Source organism: Microtus ochrogaster, chromosome 21 (assembly GCF_000317375.1).
Source record: "Microtus ochrogaster isolate Prairie Vole_2 chromosome 21, MicOch1.0, whole genome shotgun sequence".
In the NCBI taxonomy this organism is placed as follows: Eukaryota; Metazoa; Chordata; class Mammalia; order Rodentia; family Cricetidae; genus Microtus; species Microtus ochrogaster.
This window is the reverse complement of record NC_022022.1, coordinates 33540422-33562998: the sequence shown is the minus strand read 5'-3', so window position 1 is coordinate 33562998 and position 22577 is coordinate 33540422. Positions and strand designations below refer to the sequence as shown.

The 22577-nt window shown below is 39.1% G+C and overlaps 1 protein-coding gene across 1 annotated transcript in view; it reads right to left on the bottom strand.

The window, feature by feature from the left end:
* Stpg2 (sperm tail PG-rich repeat containing 2) overlaps positions 1-22577 on the bottom strand; it is a 380862-nt gene that overhangs the window by 219832 nt on the left and 138453 nt on the right. Inside the window, exon 11 of the mRNA XM_005357433.3 lies at positions 14653-14812. Within this exon, the coding sequence (XP_005357490.2) occupies positions 14653-14812 (160 nt within the window). The remainder of the gene's footprint in view (positions 1-14652; positions 14813-22577) is intronic.

Genomic DNA, 22577 nt, shown 5'->3' with positions numbered 1-22577 from the left:
ATAAAAGAAACCAGTTTTCTAATTCCTGGACTGTTAAGTGAACAGGGCAAAGATGGTCACCTCCCACTGGAAAAGCTGCAAGGACTAAGTACAAGTAGAAGCAGGTCAAGGACGTCAAGCTCCTCGGTTCTGTCCTTCCCTCTCTCCTTGACCACTTGTCATTTCAGGAGATATTGGTATTTTCAGTGTCCTAATTTCTATCATTATGCTTCTGTCTTACTCAATAAGTTGGGTTACAGTTGAAAATATGCTGCTGCTATTACTCCAGTAACTGCACATAAGGAAAAATATTTTTAGTTGAAGGGGAGGGTTCCTGCAATGGAATTCCATAGGGATGCTTCCCCACTGTACTTGGCCCAAGTTCTCTGTGAGAGCACACTCCTCTCACAGATTTCTGCAAAACGGAAAATTACCAGGCCAGCCAGGGAAGCAGAAACACATTCTAACTGGAATTCTCAGGGGCTATGCCTGACAAGGTCTCAGAAGTGCCCCCTACCAGGCAACACACAGCCACCATACTCTCCTAAGAACTAGAGAGGACAACAGAAAACAAGAAACAAAACATCCACCCAACAAAGATAAGACTAGATATTAGTAGCTAGAATTACAATCATCCCAGATTCACGTGCCTAGACACCAGTGCAAAAACACATCAATATCAGGAGAATATGTCTCCTTTAGAGCCTACCAATCCTACCACAACAGGCTCTGTGAATTGCAATATAGCTGAAGCACAAGAAAAAGTCCTTTAAATATCTTTTATGAATATGATAGAGGTCCTTAAAGAGGATATGAAAAAATTTGTTAATAAATCTAGGAAAACACAAACAGTAGAAGGAAATAAAAAGAATTCAAGGCATGAGCCTGGAAATAGAATCAATAAGAAAACCCAACTGAAGGAAAGCTGACTACCCTCACCAACAGAATACAAGAGATGAAAGAAAAAGTGTCAGTCATTGAAGACAATATAGAAGAAATGGATAACTCTAAAATGAAAATGTTAAATCTAAAAAACTCCTGGCACAAACCACACCCAGGAAATCCTGGGCACCATGAAAAGACCAAGTCTACAATTAATAGTAAAAGAAAGAAGAAAAGAAATCAGGTAAAAGGCACAGAAAACATTTTCAGTAAAATCATAGAAGAAAATTACCCTAAAATAAAGAAGGCATTGCCTATTAAAGTACAAAAAAGAATACAGAGCGTCAAATAGACTGAAAAAGAAATGAAAATCCCCTTACCACATAATCATCAAAATATTAAATTACAGAACAAAAACTATACTTAAAGCTTCAAAGGAAAAAGACCAAGCAACACATAAAGGCAGACCTATTAGAACAACCTCTGACTTTTAATTGAGGACTCTAAAAGGCAGAAGTGCCTAGATGGATGTGCTATAGGCTGCAAGAAACAATGTCAGCCCAGACTACTATACCCAGCAAAACTTGCAATCACATTAGAAGGAGATTCTGTTGCATCTAAGAAACACACCTTAACATCTTTTAAGGATAATGTTAGGATGGTAACAACAAAGAAAACCACATGTTTATTTTCACATGGTATATTAGACTTTGCCTCACTATAGCAAATCTCTAAGAAAATAAGATAAAGGACAAGATTTGTTTTGGCTCAGAATCTGAGTTCATGCTGGTTCCATTTTGTTTTAAGTCTGTAGTGAGGCTGAAAGTCATTGAAGGCAGCATGTGCCAGAGCTAACCCCTTACCTATTGTTAGAAGAAGAAGGTCACTGGGGTATGTCTTACTCAGGTCCCTCCATCTTGGCCCAAAGTTCCACTGAGCTATCAGTTCCAAAATATCTGTTCAAATTCTGAATCTACCAATGCATTATGTCCCTGAAAAAGGCAAAAATCCTTATGATCCAGTCACAGCCAAATGCCCCCAGACACAGTCTGCTTGAGGAAAACTATACCCAAACAATCACGTGAGATTCTAGTTCAAAGAGGTAGGAGTAAAGGTGTGGGAGATCTATTTCACACTAGTATTCAGGACTGTGGTCATCATTAATTCTGCAATCATCTCCAAGAGACTTTCTTCTTGGCTATGGGTATAAATATTCACCTAATAGACAGAAAAGAGAATGAAAGAGAAATGAAAATAGATAATCAACTTAAAAGTTGCATTATTTCTTTTTTGAAGAAGGTGGGTTCGAGATAGGGTTTCTCTGCGTAGCTTTGGAGCCTGTCCTGGAGCTCTCTCTGTAGAGCAAGCTGGCCTCAAACTCAGAGATCCACCTGCCTCTGCCTTCCAAGTGCTGGGATTAAAGGTATGTGCCACCACTGCCTGGCAAAAGTTACATTATTTCTGTGCAATATTATGGATAAGAATGAATCATGATGCCCTATCTAAACAAAAAAAAACTTAAAAGTTCTGTGTCTGGTTTGGGGGCAACCAACGTCCTACAGACAACTCCACACTCTAACAGTGAGGTACTGGTTGTGTGACAGCAATCCTGACAGTAGCCATAATAATTCACTTATAATCAGACACTCACAGGCTTTAATTTTGCACTCTGTATATGTGTAAAACACACAATTGCCTGGCAATCCTTGTCATAATATAGGGACACTTTTACAGCAACTTCTCTCTGTAATATGATATTGCTAAAATTCACATACTTTCAGTGGTTTTATTGAATTCAATAGCGTCTGCTGTGATGACATCTGTTTCCCTACAACTTCCGATTTCCAAATACTTCCATGAAAAAAAATGGCTATTTGTGGGGACTATCCACTTGTAAAGACAAAAGGAACCTAAGGAAATAAATAACCAGGTACTAGCAAGTACTACAAAAGAACACTACCCTAAAGCCTTCATGAGGTATACCGTCACGTAAAGAACTTCAAGTACCAATTCCCATTAAAGGATAAGGAAAACAGATCATCTGAATACATACTTGCATATTTATCTAATATTCTCCATATATCAGGCTCTGGGGTACAAGAAAAAACAGACTTAGCCCCTGCCTGCAAGAAGCCCTCAATGCCTGACATAGCACACTACTCAATAATCGTCTGTTGAATTGATGAATTCTTAATAAGGCATAACAGAAAGCCAACATGTACCTCATGAAAATATAGTAAGAAATCTCGTGATTTGATTATTATGCCATTACTCCACATTTAATAAAATGTTCCCGGAAGCTATTTTTATTAAAATTATCACATAAAAGAGAAAGTGTTTTATTGCATTATAAAATACAAATACTATGCAGTCAATACTAACTACACTCAGGAGAGAGAGAGAGAGAGAGAGAGAGAGAGAGAGAGAGAGAGAGAACATTTAGAAGAGGTCATAAATTTCAAAGGAGGTAGGAGAGAAGATGTTGTGGAATAATCTTCTTGTACACTGCAAAGAAATGTCACTTTGGTTGGTTTAATAAAGAGACGACTGGCCCATAGCTTGACAGGATTTCTAGGCACAGAGAATGCTATGATGAAGATGGGCAAAGATGCAATGAGACACTAAGGAAACAGGAGATGCAGGAGGAGAAGGAAACAAGTCATCCACAGGGCAGCACCTAACTTAATAGAGAAGAGTTCATTTAAGTTGTAAGAGCTAGTTAGAAACAAGCCTAAGCTACCTACTGAGTTTTCATAATTAATAAAAGTCTCCACATGATTTGTGATTCGGGAGCTGGCTGTTGGGACAAAAATGTCTAGCTACAGGAGGACATGAGAAGAATTGGAGAAGGAGAGGAAGGGGCAAAAATAAAGTAAATATAGTATTCTCATATATAAAATTCTCAAAATAAATTAATAAATAAAAAATTACTTAAAAACAAGTATTTATTCATTTGTTGCCTTCTAAAACGGCATTTTTTTTAACCAACCTACACAAGTAAAAGCTTTTTGTTTTGTTTTGTTTTTCAAGACAGGGTTTCTCTAAAAGTAAAAGCTTTAAGCACATTATTCATTAAAAATTTGAAGATACAGGGTAATTCACTGCAGAGAGAAAAAATAAACCCTAAACCATGCTTTGTGCACAGTCACTCTTAGTTCTTCATGGACACTGGCTCTTCCAATGACCCTAGGTTCAACTTAACCCAGTTTGTTATTCAAAATCCTTACTTGCAAGACTTTTATTCTCTTTTGGATATTTTATGTCAGGTTGTAAACAGATTTAGGACGATTCTTTAATGTTTTCCTTTAGTTTACAGACATTTATTATAAGTTATATATTTGTTCCATGCATATTTCTAAATTTGTGGATTCAAAAGCAATTTTAGTTTTAAAAGGTTGCTCCTAATTATTCTCTATAATAAACTCAAATAAATACTCTGACTAAGTCTGGCTATTGTGATTTCCAGTTCACTGCAATATCAGTTGACTTAATTTTGCCAGTTTAAATTTTTAATTGAAAGATATACAACAAACACGTGTCTAGTCTATGTTGATCCTTTTCTATTGTGTTATCTACATGACCATCTGAAAGATGCAAATGCCTGGGAGTTTCCCCTTTTGCTTCTGATAAATATAGTCTCCTGAGATTACTTACAATCTCAAAGATTTAACCATATCCATTAATTATTCCTTCTTTTTATCCAACCCAGACAACTCCCTTAGCTTTGTATGAGCTTCATATATACAAAAACTACTTCAATGACAAATCAAGGGACTATAGAGAGAGCTTAGCAGTCAAAAGCACATACTGCTCCTACCAAAGACCTGAGTTCCATTTCCAGCACCAACATTGGGCGGCCTACAACTCCTTGAAACACTGGCTCCATGGGGATCCAATGCATATACTCATACACACATATGTAGTTAAAATAAATTCCTCTTCTAAAGTCCCAGAATTTCACATTTAATATATTTTTTCATTGTTAGACACTCTTTTTTGAGTATCTTCTCCATCATTTACCTCCTTTCCTGTCCTTCCTCTTACACCATCCCCATTCCTCTCTCCCAATGGCTCATTTGTTCCTTCTCAGGTTCATTAATGTAGTGTGATTATGTCATGTCATGAAAATATCCCATTCTGCTAGGCATTTTTTACTGTGGTTATTATGAAGGTGGTTTTTATGCTGTATGATTTAACTAAAACAATGATTTTATGCAATATTAGTGTTAACTTAAATAGAATTTTGATGATTTTAGGGTTTTTAATAAATATAATAATGGATTTGGATAGAGGTTAGTTTAGTGGGAAAAATAATACAGGCAAAGGCAGGATATGGTGTTGCCCTGCTTTACAGGGGATAGGAAATAAGAACAAGGAAGTGTCACCCAACTAGGACTTATGAGTAACCTTGAGGAGCCGTACTGACTGTGGCTTAGGTTACTGATTTAGGAAAACAACTGTGTCCCAGAAGTTCTTCTAGTCCTACGCTGAGAAATGTGTCCATGGGTTTTGTTGTGCATCGTAGCTGAAACAAAACTTTAAATAATGACTTAAGGTCAGATTTAAATGTTTTTCTTAATGGCATTGAGGTACAAAATCTTGGGGAACAATTTAAAGTTTGGAAAGACACACTTTTAATAGTTGTGCAAGGGACTTGAGGTCAGGGAACAGGAACAATGACTGCCTGGCTGTCGCTGGCTGGTGTACTTCCCTTGCTAGGATGGATTGGTAATCAAAGATGATGATTAATTCCTGTACCCATTTCTGCCCTCAGCTTTCTGATATATTTTTAAAAAAGTTGGTAAGTGGGTATGCACCCTGAGGATTGAAAGTAAAGTTGACTTTTTTTCATATACAAAGTTTAAATTTATGATTCTTTTAAGGTTTGTATAAGATTATCTTCTAACATAATAATAAAGTGATTGATCCTTTCTTTGTAACCTTCCAGTAAAAGAACTGGTTGAGAAAAATACTTCACTTGCTTACACTCTGTTAATCTATAACAAGTTGCTTGGACATGAATGTATATGGGTTATTAGGAAAAGTTTGTCTTTCACCTGCATATATAAAATGTTTAATCATGTAAGAAAAAATGGGAGACAGGTTTTTTTTACTTATATTAATTGTAATCATTCACTTGAAAAATAGAATGTAACCACATGGTAATTTTTATATTGTTTGAAAGATTTTACTGGGTTTATAAGCTGTAAGGAAAAAATAAAGTTAGAAGAAAGACATCAAAGGAGACACAGAATGAATACATCTAAATAAAGGTAAGAAAAAAAGAGATAAAGAGAGAAATGATAGAAAGACACTGAAGGTGTGTGTGTGTGTCCCTTTTTCATCAACCCCAGAGAGTTAAGTTTTACTGGTCAGATAGAAAAATCAAATTGAGTGATGAGTTCACTGACTCCATGGCTCCTCCTCAATTTCTGAGCTGCAGAAGGTTGTTATTCACAGCATCAAAAAGTAATCATCAACCTCGCCTACCTACAAACACTACAAGCTGCAATCATGACAGGCTGGTAAGATATACCCGGCACTGGTGCAATAGTAGCAAAAATTTTATGGGAGCGCCAAGCACTTTTAATTTAATATAAGCCATAATCCATGGAATGAAACTCATACCTGACACTGTTAATGAAACAATGAGCCTGAGACTAGTTTGTGTGCCTTATAGGAAAGCTACTACTAATATTTTGCTAAATGAACATAGCAATCAAAATAAAATCTAATGACATATTGCCATATCCATTACACAACTCTCATCAGAAAAGCTTCTTCTAGCAGTAGACAGTAATTAACATAGAAACCTACAACTGAGCAATGTGCACAGAGACAGACTTTGGAACACTTAGCTAAAATGGGATGTCTATCATACTATCATACTCCTTTATTCAAGACTTGGAGATCTATGCTGGAGAAGAAGTGGAAAACTGGCTGGGTGGTGGTGGCACATGCCCTTTATCACAGCACTTGGGAGGCAGAGGCAGGCGGATCTCTGTGAGTCTGAAGTCAGCCTGGTCTACAAGAGCTAGTTCCAGGACAGGCTCCAACACTACAGAGCAACCCTGTCTTGAAATGACACACACACAAAAAAAAAAAAAAGGGAAAAACTTATAAGAGCCAGAGGTGGTAGATGATCCAAAGGAAGTAAGGTTTTCTAGACATAACTAGAAGGACTGATGTACGAACACAGAGACTGGGACAGCATGCACAAGCCCTCCACAGGGTCAAGCCGGACAAAATCCTAGTGTGAAGAAGGGCAAGTGAGCACAGATATCAACCTAACTGAAAACTATTTGAAATCAATAGCTTCTGGGAGAGTGATAATCAATTTTCTTCAGCGGCAGATGTGACCCGCGGGTTTCCAGGAAGTTGTCCTCAGGAGCTAGTGGCTGAGAAAAGGGATTGGTGGCAGTTGCAGACTGTGGGAGAAGGTCTGTGGGAGAGGTCTTTGCGGGGAGGCATGGAGGGAAAGAGGAAAGGAGGCTGCATCAGGTCTGGTACAGAGATGGGGATAAGACTGGAGGATTGCAGTTGGAGGAGAGGAGGGAGAGGCCTATGTGATACTCTCAAATTTCTGAATGAAGAAAAAACTTGAAATTTAAAGTATATTTTTTATTAGAAATCCACTGTGAAATTGAGTGATTATCACAGCAGTACAATACCTGGAAGAAAGTATTCATCGCTTCAATCTATCAGGTAGTGACTGACTTTACTGTGCAAGTGTAGATCGTTTCTCAGGAAGATAACATTATGATTTCTGCATCAGATTCCCAAAGGAAATTATTTTAAGAAATAAATATAATTTATCCTGGAACTTAATTGAACATATTCCATGAAGCTATTTTTTCACTCTTTTAATAATCATAAGTAATACCTTTGATATAAAAATCACTGTAGTGTGAAAACTAATTATTTCTTGTATTTTCTCAGTGACATGTAATATTCTAGTTTTCAAAGTACCATAAAGCTTGTCCAAATGCAGCTCTTTCCTCCCACTGAGTGCTGTTAACAGTTTACAGTAGACATGGAGTGGTTTTGTTTGTTTTCCTATAGAAGGAATGCTTGATTGCATTTTTTCCCGAGATGTTTGAATGAATGGTGATTCTGGCATGAGGAAAAAATATGAGACTCAATTTTTGCAATATGTTTATTTTATTTTAGCATAGAATTAAAAAATTTCATTACCTTTTCAACCTCAAATTGTATTTGTTTTTTTAGGTACCCTCTAATTTTAAATACCTACTCTTTATACATGTGTTAAGAATGATTGATTTGTTAATAAACATACATTGTAAAACTAACCACATATTAAGTACATGTGTATTAATTCACTCTCCTTCCTGTCCTCCACTCCCATCCACCAGTTACCTCCAGCTCTGGAGATCACTGCCTGCTACAGAGAGGGGGTTTATGCGGCTCACAGTGGCACACCCAGTTTTCCTCCTTCCTGTGGGCCTTCTCGGCATCCCCCTTCCAGACCATCCTTATCATTGACCCCACCTGTAAGCTCCCAATACCTAAAGACAAGTTCTACCTGGGACGCCCAGAGACCACACCTGGATGGATCTTGGCTTTCCTTACTAAGCAACCCACAGCCTCCACATTCTTCTAAGAACCAGAGAAGGCAACAGAAATCATGGAATGGAACACCCACCCAACAGAGACCAAATCAGATAGAATTACATCTAGAATTACAACCATCACATACCCAGAATCCTAGACACCAGCATAAAAACACAATAAATAACAGCCAGGACAATATGTCTCCTCTAGAGCCCAACAACCCTACTGCAGTAGGCCCTGAAAAGTGAAATATAACTGAAACATAAGACAAGGACTTCATATTTGCTATGATGGATATGTTCAAGGTCTTAAAAGAGAGTATAAATAAATTCATTAAAGAAGTCTACTAGAACACAAACAATAAAATGAAATGAAGAAAAGAGTTTAAAACATGAAAGCAGAAATAAAATCAAACCAAACTAATGGAAAGCTGAAAGTGAAAAATCTGTTACATCCACACAATGGAGTATTATGTGGATTTTAGCTGTTTAGTTGTCGATAAGAAAGTTACAATCCATATAACCAAAGAGGTTAGGTATAGAGTAAGGGTCTAGGGAGGAGGGATGGATAACTCTATGAAGGTAGAATACAATAGATAGGTGTGAACAGATGAGACAAAGAATGAAAAAGGATGGCTCAGTGGGAAAGAGCACAAGCATGACAAACTAAATTCAATCCCAGAAAACAAACAGTAGAAAGAGACTGATTCTAGCAAGCTGCACACTGTGGCAAGAGTATGTGAGAACACACACAACGTGCACGCGAACACACACACACAAACACACTGATGATTACAATTAATAAAATGTAATAATAATCATTTTAAAATGTAAATATCCTGAGTACCATGATACATGCTGACAATTGCAGCACTGAAGAGACAAAGCCATGAGCATCTCCAGTTTGAGGCAGCTCTCAGCTGCATGTCATGATAAGGAGAAATAAACCAAAACAAAGGAATAAAGGCACATATGTGTTTTCTCAGACACTCTGGGAACTTAACCAGGAGGGTTTTGAGTGTGTGATTTTTTTAAGGCATCTGGGCTAACGGCAAAACCCTATCTAAGAAAAGAAAGAACTATAGATTGATTTTTTTTTATTTATTTTGAAATTAAGGCATTTAATTTTTCTTCAAGATTTTAAGAAAAAAATAACTCTTAATTTAATCTTTGTGCATGTTTGTCTAATGTGAGTGTGGGGTCATGAGTGAAGGCCAGAAGACAACTTGTGGAGTTGGTTCTTTCCTTCCACCTTTACCTGGAATCTGGAGACAGAATTCAGGTCACAGTCTTACTGGGCAAATGTTTTTACTTGTTGAGCTATCTTGCTGACATGAGAAACTATTTTTAGATTGATGAAGAAAAAAGAAAAAGAAAAACAAACTTTTTCAAAAGTGAGCCTTTTGGAGTTACTCAAAAGTTGCTTTTGCGGTGAGGCTTCCTTCCATATCACTATCTAAAGGACTCACATCTCACTCTGAACCCTACTCCTCTGCATCTCCTACCTCTCCGCACAGATGTGATGTCTCTCTGACTGCATCATTTCTTCTGTCTCTCATTCACTTCCCCATCAGGCTCATTCACTTAGCCGATAAATATATTATACCTGAAGCTAAGCCCTGAAGAGCAAGGATATTTGTCCTTATTTGCTACAGTGTCACAAGACCTTGAATAGAGTTTAAACATAGCAGGCTCTCAGAACAGAATGAAATGAATGAATGAAAAATTAATTTTATCTTTTTGTCAAGATTTCCAAATTTTATAAAATATAAAGCATTTCTACATTTTTTAATGGAACTCCATTAAAGTTGATACTCAAGTCAACTGAACCTTGCTTTTCTTTTAGGAAATTAAACTTTAATTTGATAACTGCCATCACTAGTGCTAAAAGTGCTGGCAATTGACAACTCCACTAGGATGACCTTAGAAACAGAATCTGGGGTCAGACATACATATTTGAACTTTTCTTGCAAATTGTCCTTGAAGAAGACTGCTAGTTTATTACACATCCACCTCTAAGGAGACTCTCCAACTTTCTACTCTCAACAATGTTTTCACCACCCACTTTCTCTTTAAAATTGCTAGACATTCTCCCTACTAAACGCTCCAAGCAGGTCAATATAAGAGGTAAAGTAATATTTAAGTACTTTTCCACTTAGCAATTTCACATTACCTGAGTTGGATCAATCACAAAATCATTTACATACCCATGAATTAAAACTTGGGGTAATAAAAGGAGATTGCTTTATAATGTGATACACCTCATTTAATAATTTCTTCATTAAATGATTCTAATGTGTTTTTATTGGTTACACAACATTTAATGGAATACAGCATACTGATTGCAAATATACTCTCTCCCTGTTTAATTTAGACTAATGAAAATGAGTTTTATCTTTCTTAAATATATGCAGTCAAAGGAAAGGCTTCCTTTGTAATTAAGACAAAATCCTTCCATACCTGTTAAAGTTTTAAAGCCATTTAAAATCAAAACACAGCAATAAAATGCTGAGTCAGTAGATAAATACTTTTTTATTTTATTTTTTTTTTATTTATTAAGGATTTCTGCCTCCTCCCCACCACTGCCTCCCATTTCCCTCCCCCTCCCCCGATCAAGTCCCTCTCCTTCATCAGCTTGAAGAGCAATCAGGGTTCCCTGACCTGTGGGAAGTCCAAGGACCGCCCACCACCATTCAGGTCTAGTAAGGTGAACATCCAAACTGCCTAGGTTCCCCCAAAGCCAGTACGTGCAGTAGGATCAAAAACCCATTGCCATTGTTCTTGAGTTCTCAGTAGTCCTCATTGTCCGCTATGTTCAGCAAGTCCGGTTTTATCCCATGCTTTTTTCAGACCCAGGCCAGCTGGCCTTGGTGACTTCCCGATAGAACATCCTCATTGTCTCAGTGTGTGGGTGTACCCCTCGCGGTCCTGAGTTCCTTGCTCGTGCTCCCTCTCCTTCTGCTCCTGATTTGGACCTTGAGATTTCTGTCCGGTGCTCCAATGTGGGTCTCTGTCTCTGTCTCCTTTCATCCCCTGATGAAGGTTAATATTCAAGAGGATGCCTATATGTTTGTCTTTGGATTCACCTTCTTATTTAGCTTCTCTAGGATTGTTAATTATAGGCTCACTGTCCTTTATTTATGTCTAGAAACCAAATATGAGTGAGTACATCCCATGTTCCTCTTTTTGGGTCTGGCTTACCTCACTCAGGATAGTGTTTTCTATTTCCATCCATTTGTACACAAAATTCAAGAAGTCCTTGTTAAATACTTTTTAATACTATTTAAATACCTATTTAAATAGATAAATACTTTATAAAACTGTGAATCTTAGAAGATTGTTCATATATTCACCAACTTCTGTTCTTAAATCTTTATCTACAAATATAAGAAGCCAAGAAATTGGTTTTAATTTTCAATTTTATTTAAAAGTAAAAAGAAGATAACAAAATCCATTCTTTCATTCTAAAAAGCATAGCCCTCAAAATAATCATAGCAAATAAGCATCCCATATTCTTAAACTTAAATAGTCCTACAGTTTCATTTCTATATATAACATAGTACCATAAACATTTTTGATATATAATGAATTTTTTATTTATATGAAAAAGTCCATTTCAGATGTATTAAAGTATAACAAAGGGCTGGGGAGCTGGCTCAGCAGTTAAAACCATTTATTGCTCTTGCAGAGGACCTGGGTTCAATTCCAAGAACCCACAACCGTCAATTCACAACTGCCTGTAACTCCAACTCCAGGGATCCAATGCCCTTCTCTGCCTCTATGGGCACCAGGCACACACCAGGTGCACAGACATGCATGCAGGCACTTACACATGTACATAAAATAAGAATAGCTTTTTAATTAAGTAAGTAAAAAAACTACCAATGACTAAATAGCAAGCAGAATAAACAATTGTCACTACTTTATTTCTAACAGGTGTGTGATATGAAAGGACACCATTCATTCATAAAACAAGCACTGACATGGGACCTGAAACAAACTGAACGCTTATCATTATGCTTTACTGCAAAGTTACTATTCTTGAAAAGTATCAAATATATTTGTTTGTCTCTGGCAAAAGTCAGACCTATTCTGAACTGCAAGTAGAAATGAGGTAGTTACATCAGAAAATACGTAGATGGGGACTGAAGGGTCTCTGGCGAGTTCCAGCGTACCAGGCATGGCTCTGGCAGGCCTTGCCCTTCTCCCCAGACCCCTCTGCCTTGCTAAAACCATTAGACTATAGTTCTAAAGCTAGCCACAGAGATCTATTCCATTATTTGACCACTTCCTCCTCCTGAGACTGACTACCAAAGCCCCCTTTGGTTCACCTAATAAACATGTCCAAATAAGATTAAACACCTCATCCTAACACGAGGTTTCCCCTTTTGCCTTTATAAATAGCCATTTGCTTATGTGCTATGTCTGTCTCCTCTCTACCCAGAGGCAGTCTTCTGTCCTCTGGGACAAATACCCCTTCTCCCTCATCCTCTATCTCCTTTATGCCACATCTTAGTTTGTTCTAACACAGACCTCTCTTTTTCATCCTCTTAAAAATTACACCGGCAAGGTCATTTGCTGTTGTTTTCTGCCTGAATCAGAAAGTAACCACATTAACCTTTTTTTTTTCTGATTCACGAAAGATCTCTCTGTGAAAACAGGTGTTTTAAGTGTGGTTTGTACTTAAGCTGGTGTGAGGGAGGAAACCCCTTCTGTGCAGGGGCTCCTTCAATAATGATAAATATGTCAAAAGAAAGAACTTTTTTCATACTAATCAGTTAGGAAGCATCATCACTACCAGCTAGGTTTTTAATGTTGACGTAGAGCAAAGCTGAAGCTTGACAATGCAGCAGTAGTTCAGGGGTCGGCTCTCTTGCTGAAGTGCAGCTGAGGTAAGACCAGCTTTCCCAGAGCAGTAAACGGTGGGGATGCTGAGTATAGCCCTCTGCCATCTCGCATGATTGCTAAGGCCTCCTAAGGTGCCACTGGCCACAGACATCAACACAGACACCAGCTACGGCTGGACCATGAACCCAGACATGGTCCTTGGTAGCAGTTGAGGCCCAGAGGACATCCTGACTCTGGGTGGAGGGAGCGGTCACTCAGCTGGGAATGATTCCAGCAGTTGTGTGGTCACCAGACACCACCAAGGACTCAGGTTGTGACCTCAACCCTGAGCCTCTATGGGACCATTAGTGGCAGTGAAGAACCCAGACTTCAGGTCAGACCCCAGCTGTGGTAGGTCCACGAACCCCAGCATGGTCTTTAGCAGCAGCTGGGTCTGGATGTCACCACTGCCCCAGCGGCAGTATGAGACTGAGACACTCTCTTGGCTCTTGATCTTGGGTGGGTGAACAGACCCTGAATGCAGTGAGGTCATGCTAAATCATTTTTATAACTCTCAACTTTCAAATATATATTTCTCTGTATATTCACTGCTGGACTAGTCACTTCTCTCATTACTGTGACCTCATCCTGACAATAAACAATTTAAGGGGAAAAGGGTTACTTGGGTTCATGTTTTGGGCAATGCAACCCATGATGGTAGGGAAGGCATGGTCACAAAACCAGCTCCTATCCACCGCAATTGAGAACACTTGCTCTTATCTCCCTGGACCAGGAAACAGAAAAGAAAAGGCCAGTATTCAGCTGACATGCTCCTTTCTCATCTTCATCCATCCCGGCGCCTCAGCCCCTCAGAGGCCACCATCCTCATCATGGCAGGCCTTCCTGCCTCAGGTAATCCTGTCTGAGAACACACGCACACACCTACACGTGTGCTTCACAAATGCCTTGGGCATTTCACAATTTCAGTAAGTTGACAAAGCTAACTTTGAGACTGCATTCTTGACATTGAAGAGTACCCAATAAGTTTACATAACTGGCATGAATTTCTTTTATTATATTGATTTCCAAATTGGAGAAAAGTGTCTTTCTCCTTTAATAACCTCTTATGTGCTAAGAGTTCTGTGTTTTTCACAAAACCGAATGCCAGATGAATTTATTATCTTAATAAAATGTCTTTGGAATAATAAGGAGACATAAACCTTAGACAAATTTTACATTTGAAAATAAAAAGTCTCACATTTTTCACTATTCCCTGTTTTCCTTTGGAGGGGAGTCTGTGTACTTTAAGTACTACCACCGTGAAGTGACTGTGGTCACCCATTCACTATGAAACTGTGGCTTCTCCTCAGCCTCAAAGAACAGTCATCCTTACCTGGCCCATCGTCGATTTTCCCCAGGTACCGAGGAGTTGCACTCAAGAACGAAGAATGCTTTTTTTGAGCCACTGAACTACGAGGTGGCATGTAGTTGTGCTTAACTTGGGACATGTCATACGATTTCTGAACATCATAGCTGCCTGGAGCTGGCGTCATCTAGAAAAAAATGTGAGAGATAAGCGTAGGCATACTTTATATGAAAGACATCCAGCTACATGCTAGATGTGTTCACACTTAGCAAAAGCACTGCTTAGAAATATATGAAAATGTCTTTAATTACAAACAGAAATTGTAATCATCTTTATAATACAATTAAAACTCATTATCCAAAAGTAAGGAAAATAGGATCATAAAATTAAGTTCAGAATACTTTAAAGAGTAGACCTCATGACATTGATCAGATGCCCATATTCAACTTTAATGATGAACACTGAATTCCATACAAGACTCAAAACAATGAGGATGTGTTTTCATAGACAGCAAAGCTATCCCTGCCTTACTATTCTGAACCAGCATACTTGACTTGTTTGCAAAATGAGGCTGCTTCTTTCATTTTTAATAGGTTCCAATTAAGTTGGAAAGCTTCTGCTTTCATCATTTACTGTTCTTTATATGATATGCAGCTACATTTGCATTTTAATCAATATGAACCACATATTAATTATAACAATAATTCTAAACTAAAATACAAATGTCATGTACTAGGTGCATAATTAATGCCTTAAAGTATTACCTAATTATCTCAATGAAAACTTTTTTTAAAATTCTGCACAAATTATTTTGTATGCTATATTATTTTTTAAATCAATTCACCTACCATATGCATTAAAAAACTAAAACATTTGGGGGCTGGAGAGATGGCACAGTAATTAAGAGCAATAGAAGAGCTTTTAGAGGGCCCAAGTTTGAATCTCACCACCCACACAGTGGCTCACAATCATCTGTAACTCCAGTTCCAGGGGATCTGACACCTCTTCTGGCCGTTCTGGGTGCCAGGCATGTACATGATGTATAGACATACATGTAAGTAAATACCCATACACATAAAAATGATAAAACACTAAAATGTATAAATTTTAATGATTTACTGAAATACAAGGGAGTATTTTGGTTGAGTGTGGGTTTCAACTATCTGATGCTTGTTTGCTGTGTGACCTTAAGCTAACCACTCAACTTTGTGACCCTCTGGCTGTTTAATAAAATGAAAATAACTGTATAAATCAGAGAGATAGTACAAGGACAAAACAGGTCTACAAAAGTAAAACACGAGGACTTGACTGTACAGGAACACTAATGTACCTTACCATTATAGAAAAAACTAATTCAATGTAAGTTCAAACAAAAGGCTAACCAGACAGAATTTAGGTTACTAGAGAAGTTGTTGGTGCTTTTCCTACAGAGAAAGAAAAATCTAGTTATGTTTACCAGAAAACTTACTCGCTGCTTGCTTATTAACCTGCCTTATCTTATCTTTAGTCTGCATCTTACCTGAACAAGGTATTAATTGTTAAGTAACTATCCTCAAACAACGCTCAGAATGACTAATGTGGAACTCTGCCTAGTAGCAAGAATGTAGTTATGCCAGTATTTTGTGTCCTGAATGAGTTGAACACCATGGCAGGAAAAGAATCCCATGTGCATAAGAACATGCCACCTTTCTTGTGATCCTTAGGTTTTTATTCAGCTTACAGTCCCAGGTAACTGCCCCCAATTCTGGGAAGTCACTGAATTAACTTGAGGCAACTAGAAGCATCCACAGTCCAGAAGAGAGACAAACTAGATGCATGCATGATTGCCAGAGTGGAGCCCACTCTCCTTTTCACTCAGCCCGGGGTCCAGCCCAGGACACGGTGCTGTCGACATTAAGGTTGGGTCTTTCTGCTTCAATTGATCCAAATAAGAATTTCCCTCACAGACCTAACAGGCAATCCCAGTTTAGACAATTCCTTATTGAGACCGTCTTCCCATGTGATTCCAGATTGTGCCAAGTTGACAACACCAAGCCTACTATTTGAACCCTGGACATGTATCAGTTAAATTTCCTTTCCAACACAAAAAGCTAAAAATATCTTGATGCTTATTTTCCTGATCTCATTTTCTTTTAAAACTAGGGCAAAAATCTAGGTCATAGGCTTAAACGCTACCCTTTCAAAGAAGCAGAGAACATTAACATTTCACGCTAGTGAAGAGACCGGCAGAACTGGTGGGTATTCTTCCCAGGGACGCAGACAAAAGCAGAAACGAGAGAGCAAATGAGAGATTTGAGAGGTCTGGTTTTAAAAAAGTGAATGTCAAGCTCCTGACCTCCACCTCCAAGCTCCTTGGACCCTACCAAGCACTGGTACAGTTAATGTTTGTAAGATTCTTAGTGTGGCATGCTGGGGTTTACTGTGACCACTACCATCACAGTCACCATCTTCATCAGGATGGCCCTGATGAAGCCCACAATGAGACCCCCACATCAGAAAAGAGATGCTGGCTGGACATTAATAGGAAAACCCTCTAGTATGTTAATCTGCAAACAAAGAGGACAAACAATTCAATCCCAGGAAGTAAACAAACTCACTGGCTCCAACCACCTTGCAGGTAAGGGAGTCAATCTACTAGCACTCTGTACAAACCACTTCATAAACTTGGTGACATCATTCGGTACTCTCTAGTTCAAAACCATGGGAAAATACTCATATTCAGAATCGCTAAAGCTGCTCACTTTACAACCCCAGGTGCCAGTTCCTAATGTCATCCAAAATAAGAATTTTCAAATTCCAGTGTTTGCTGTGACTCTGACATATGGAATTTCCTGTATGCTCTGGCCCCAGCCATGTGGAAGTGTGCATGGGTCCTGATCTTCCAAACCCGTGATCACCAGCACTGACTTCACTGTTAGTACCCTCAACTCAGCTAAAGACTCAACTGAGCATTTCTCCCATGAGTTGGCTCTCATTCTGTAACAAATTGGCAATTGGACTTGAGTAATCTATATCCACCTGTGCTGTGGACTGCTCCTGCGATACAGGATTTTTTCTGGGAGCTTTATAGAATGGATTTGTGAGGATAACCTAAAAAATATATACATGTGGAATCCTCATCAACCCAGTAAGAATCCAAGACCCTCAGAATCCCACAGCAGTGTCAGTCTCTCTTCTCTGAAATGAGCTGATATGGCTTTGGGCAAAGTCAGCTGGTTAACACCATGATGGACAGACAAGTTGCACCCTGAGAAACTGGCCACTAGGATGCATAGCAATCCTTATGTTATATGACCGCTGGAGCCAAGTTTTCAGGCTGGGTGGTGCAGAGAGCGCTGCTGAGCCCAGAGACCTAGTGTTACTTCCATCAGGAACTCTTGAGGGGGAAACACACCCCATAGGACTCTTTCTTTCTCCATAGCTCCTGAATGTACTTGTATCAGCCATTTCAGCACATCTGATGGCGGCTGCCAGAGGGAAAGAAAGGAAGCTTTTTATTCTTGACATTTGTTACTTAGGCTATTTATTGCTTTCTCTTGAAATATAGCACTACGGGATGGCCTGTGAGATTCCAACTTTTAAACTGCACCTACCTAATTAGGTGAATGTAATGAATAACTCAGTACTTGTGAGTTCCGTCACTCTTCCCTTTACCTATGTGTGCAGCTGTGCCTTTGCAACTAAGACTGGATTGTTCTGGCAAATTTAACCTTTGAATAATACTGACAGAGACTATTTATTTATAAATTACTTTTTATCTCAAAACTGTTACTGATGTATCAACTTGGTAACATTTTATTCCTAGCTTAAGATTATGGGAGAGCTGCAAAGACAAGGGGATTTTATGCACCAAACTAAAGAAGAGGAGGAGCACTTCTGAGCCAGGCAGGAATTCAGGTTGTTTCCTTCCCTGTGGGCATTTACTAGGTCTCAGCAAGGCTTAAAGAACGAGTTTGTCAAGGATTGGAAGGATTGGTCTAAGGGAAAGTGGAATTAACAGAGCTTCACAAGGTCACATAGATTAAAATAGAGGAATAAAAAGCAGGGACGCTAAAACCACAGCTGGAGCTTATCACAGAGCATTTGAAAAATGCCTCAAGTGGAAAAAGGACTGAACTCTGAAAGGCAGACAGTAAATTCACCTGCAGATAAGTGGTTCTTAGGATCCACATTATAGCAAGGGCCAAATAGATTCTGTGTTTACTAGTTCTATGTCAACTTGACACAAACTAGAGTCATTCGGGAAGAGGGACTCTCAGTTGAGAAAATGCCTCCATGAGACTGGCCTGTAGACAAACCTATAATGTGTTTTCTTAAATAATAATCGATGTGTGAATGCCCAGCCCATTGTGGATCATGCTACCGCTGGGTAGGTGGTCCTGGGTACTATAAGAAGCCAAACTGAACAAGTAATGAGAGCAAGCCAGGAAGCAATATTCCTCTATGGCCTCTGCTTCTTTTTAGTTCCCGCACTGACTTTACTGGACGATGGACAACAAGCTTTAAGATGAAACAAACCCTTTCCTCCCCAAGTTGCTTCTGGCCATGCTCTTATATCCCAACAATGGAAACTCTAATTAAGACAGATACTAACTTCCTTCTCATGATGGTTGCCATATTTTGAATACAAGAAGAGAAGACAACTAGAAAGTAAATCTGAAAGTATCTGAAGGACTATTAAAAACAGATCTTTAGACGGGAACTGGAAGAAAGACTGGGACAGGGAATAGATGAGAGATGCGGACTCTGGAAGGTCGAGTGTGGGACCCAGAGTGTTTGCTTAGGACTTACAGATGGGTTGAATAAAACTGTCCCTATAGACTCATGTATTTACGTGCTTGCTCATTGAGGAGTTGTATTACTTGATAGTGATTAAGAGATGTGTCTGGGGTGGATTTAGGGGTTCCAAATGCTCAGGCCAAGCCCAACATCTCTCCCTCTTCCTGTTGCCTGCTGATCCAGAAATACAACTTTCTGCTACCTCTCCAGTACCATGTCTGCCTATATGTGGCCATGCTTCCCGCTCTGACCAAAATGAACTAAACAACTGAAAATGTAAGCCAGTCCCAATTAAATGTTTTCCTTTAAAGAGTTATTGTGTTCCTGGTATCATTTCACAGAGTCATGTTCTGCTCGGTCCCCCTCCCTCAGAAGTAAGCTGATCTTCAGCTTCCAGCCTGAGTGCTCCCTTTTCTATCTCCCTCTCCAAGAGGCAGCTTTGGTCTCTAACTTCTCCCTACTTCTCCCCTTTCTCTCTCTGTCTCTCCCTCTCCCTCTCCCTCTCTCTCTCTCTCTCTCTCTCTGTCTCTCTCTCTCTCTGTCTCTCTCTCTCTGTCTCTCTCTCTCTCTGTCTCTCTCTGTCTCTCTCTCTCTCTGTCTCTCTCTCTCTCTGTCTCTCTCTCTCTCTGTCTCTCTCTCTCTGTCTCTCTCTCTCTCCCCCTCTCTCCTCTTCTCCCCCTTTCACCTTTCCCCTCCATAACCCACTAAATAAATATTCAGCCTCATTCTGCATGCCTTGCCTATCCACATGGCCACCACATGGCTCCCTGCCCAAAACAAGCCTCCTTCAGAGATCTGGCATAGTCTCATGGCATGCCCATCTATCTGTCTCTCCTTATGGTCTTGTGTGCCATCCCTGCCTGGGACTGGCTGCTCGCAGAACCCCAGGCTGCTCTCAGGACGTGCCACCCACTGCTTCCACTTGGGGACCTGCAGAGTTTCTGTTGCTGCAGCCAGTTGGGTATCTGCAGCATTTTTACTTAATCCATTACACACAGTATTAGAATAATCACTAAGATAGGAGTTAACTGTCACTAGGGAAAGAGCCTGCTGTGGTATACATGCTTAATATCAAAACCACACAGCAACACTCATACCATACATGAGATAATGTATTAGGCAATTAAAGAACTACTTCTTTCCAGTTAAAAGAAACATGTCCTTCTACTTCTGTTTCTACTGATAGTTATTATTCATAACATACTTTATCTTTAAAAGCAATTCGCTATGATTCACACTAAAAGTGAGTTTATTATGCTTTGGGTTAATGTGTAATTCATTATTTCATGACTAAGAGTTTACATTAAAATAGTCTAAGATTTTAGCCTATGATTTCATCTTAAGTATTTCAAATACATAATTTAAAAAGTCACTAAGAAATTCTTTGACAAAATGTTTGTCATACTTATGAAGTGACTTAAGAAGACTCCAAGCAGCGGGGCAGTGGTGGCGCATGTCTTCAATCCTAGTGCTCGGGAGGCAGGGGCAGGTGGATCTCTGTGAGTTCAGGGACAGCCTGATCTACAAGAGATAGTTCCAGGACAGGCTCCAAAGTTACAAAGAAACCCTGTCTCAAAAAAAAAGAAAGAAAGAAAGAAAGAAAGAAAGAAAGAAAGAAAGAAAGAAAGAAAGAAAGAAAGAAAGAAAGAAAGGAAGGAAGGAAGAAAGAAAGGAAGAAAGAAAGAAAGATGAAAACTTCAAGCTTTCAACCAAAGCTTTCAATCAAAATCCTCACAGTGAAAACTGCAGGTCATAATACAGTGAGGTTTGCTAGAATATGCAGAAGGCTTTGATTAAAGCAATTTACCAGTACATTTATCCACATTGCTTAATTGAGGCTTTATAGAGAAGACATTCAGATGATAATCAGATCATCTTTGTTAAATACACTGCAGATTGTAATTAAGAGCATGTTGTCCTTGCTTTTTTTTAGCATCTCTAATATTCATCATTGTAAACACACACCTGTGGCGATATTTGAATTTGAAAACACTGTCTTACTTTAAAAGAAAAAAATACTTAGAGACAGAAATGCAATTGCATTGTTAATGATAGCCAATAGGTAAAAACAGAAAACCCTGGCTTGATTTTCATGTTCTCTTCACACATGAGATAATAGACTATATAATAATTCTATTCTACTAAAGGAGCTAGAATAATGCACTATTGTGTGACACATGATCCTGAGGAAAGACCAGACAAAAGTACTACAGGCAGAAATGATGTGATAAAAGCAACTGACTCCAATGGTTTCTCTAGTAAGGCATTTCAGTCACAATTTTCCAACTGCAGGATAATCCAACTTTTCGTCTCAAAATACACTTTTTGCCTTCCTTTACCCACAGCAATCCAACAATCTACTCTTCCTCACCTATTTGCAGTAGTGATTAATTATTTGGCCAGGCCTAACACTACAAAACTGGCCCTTCATTTTCTATCTTTCTTCCATATAAAATTAAGATGACAATCATTACATCTCTCTTACCTGACAGCATTCCTTTTTTCTCATCTTCAATCATATAATACATCTCAACCACAGCCTCTCCTCCTTCCCCTCCTCCTACTCCCTCCAACCTCTCCTCTTACCCAGATCTACTGCTTCTCCATTTCCTTCCAGAAAAGAGCAGGCCTCCCATTGATATCAACCAAATATAGCATAACATGCTTCAATAAGACTAGGCATAAGTGCAGGTAGGCTACCCTCTCCACAAACTTAACACTCTCTCATTCTCTCAGTACCCCGCACACCCTTCCCCCAATCTCAGCCCTTCTACTTGCAGGGCCCCAACCTCCAACCAGGCACAGACTCCCTACACTACCAGAGACCAAGGAAACTGGGGGAAGTCCAGGTAGGCTGCCTGCCCTCCACACTCCCTACCTCTCTCAGTATCCCACCACTCCTCTCCCGGATCATAGTCCTCTTGTCTCACCTCAGCCTTCTGCTAGGGCAGAGATGCTTGCTGTACCAAAGAGACTGTGAGAAGCCCAGGTCACACTGACCAGAAAACCAGAAAGGAGACAGAAATCAAGGGGAAAATAGCCATTCAACAAAGACAAATTCAAAAATTGGTACCCAGGCCTTTTATTATCCCACACCAAGATGTCTAGAGACTAACATGAGAATACAAGCAACAGCTGGGCGGTGGTGGTGCACGCCTTTAATCCCAGCACTC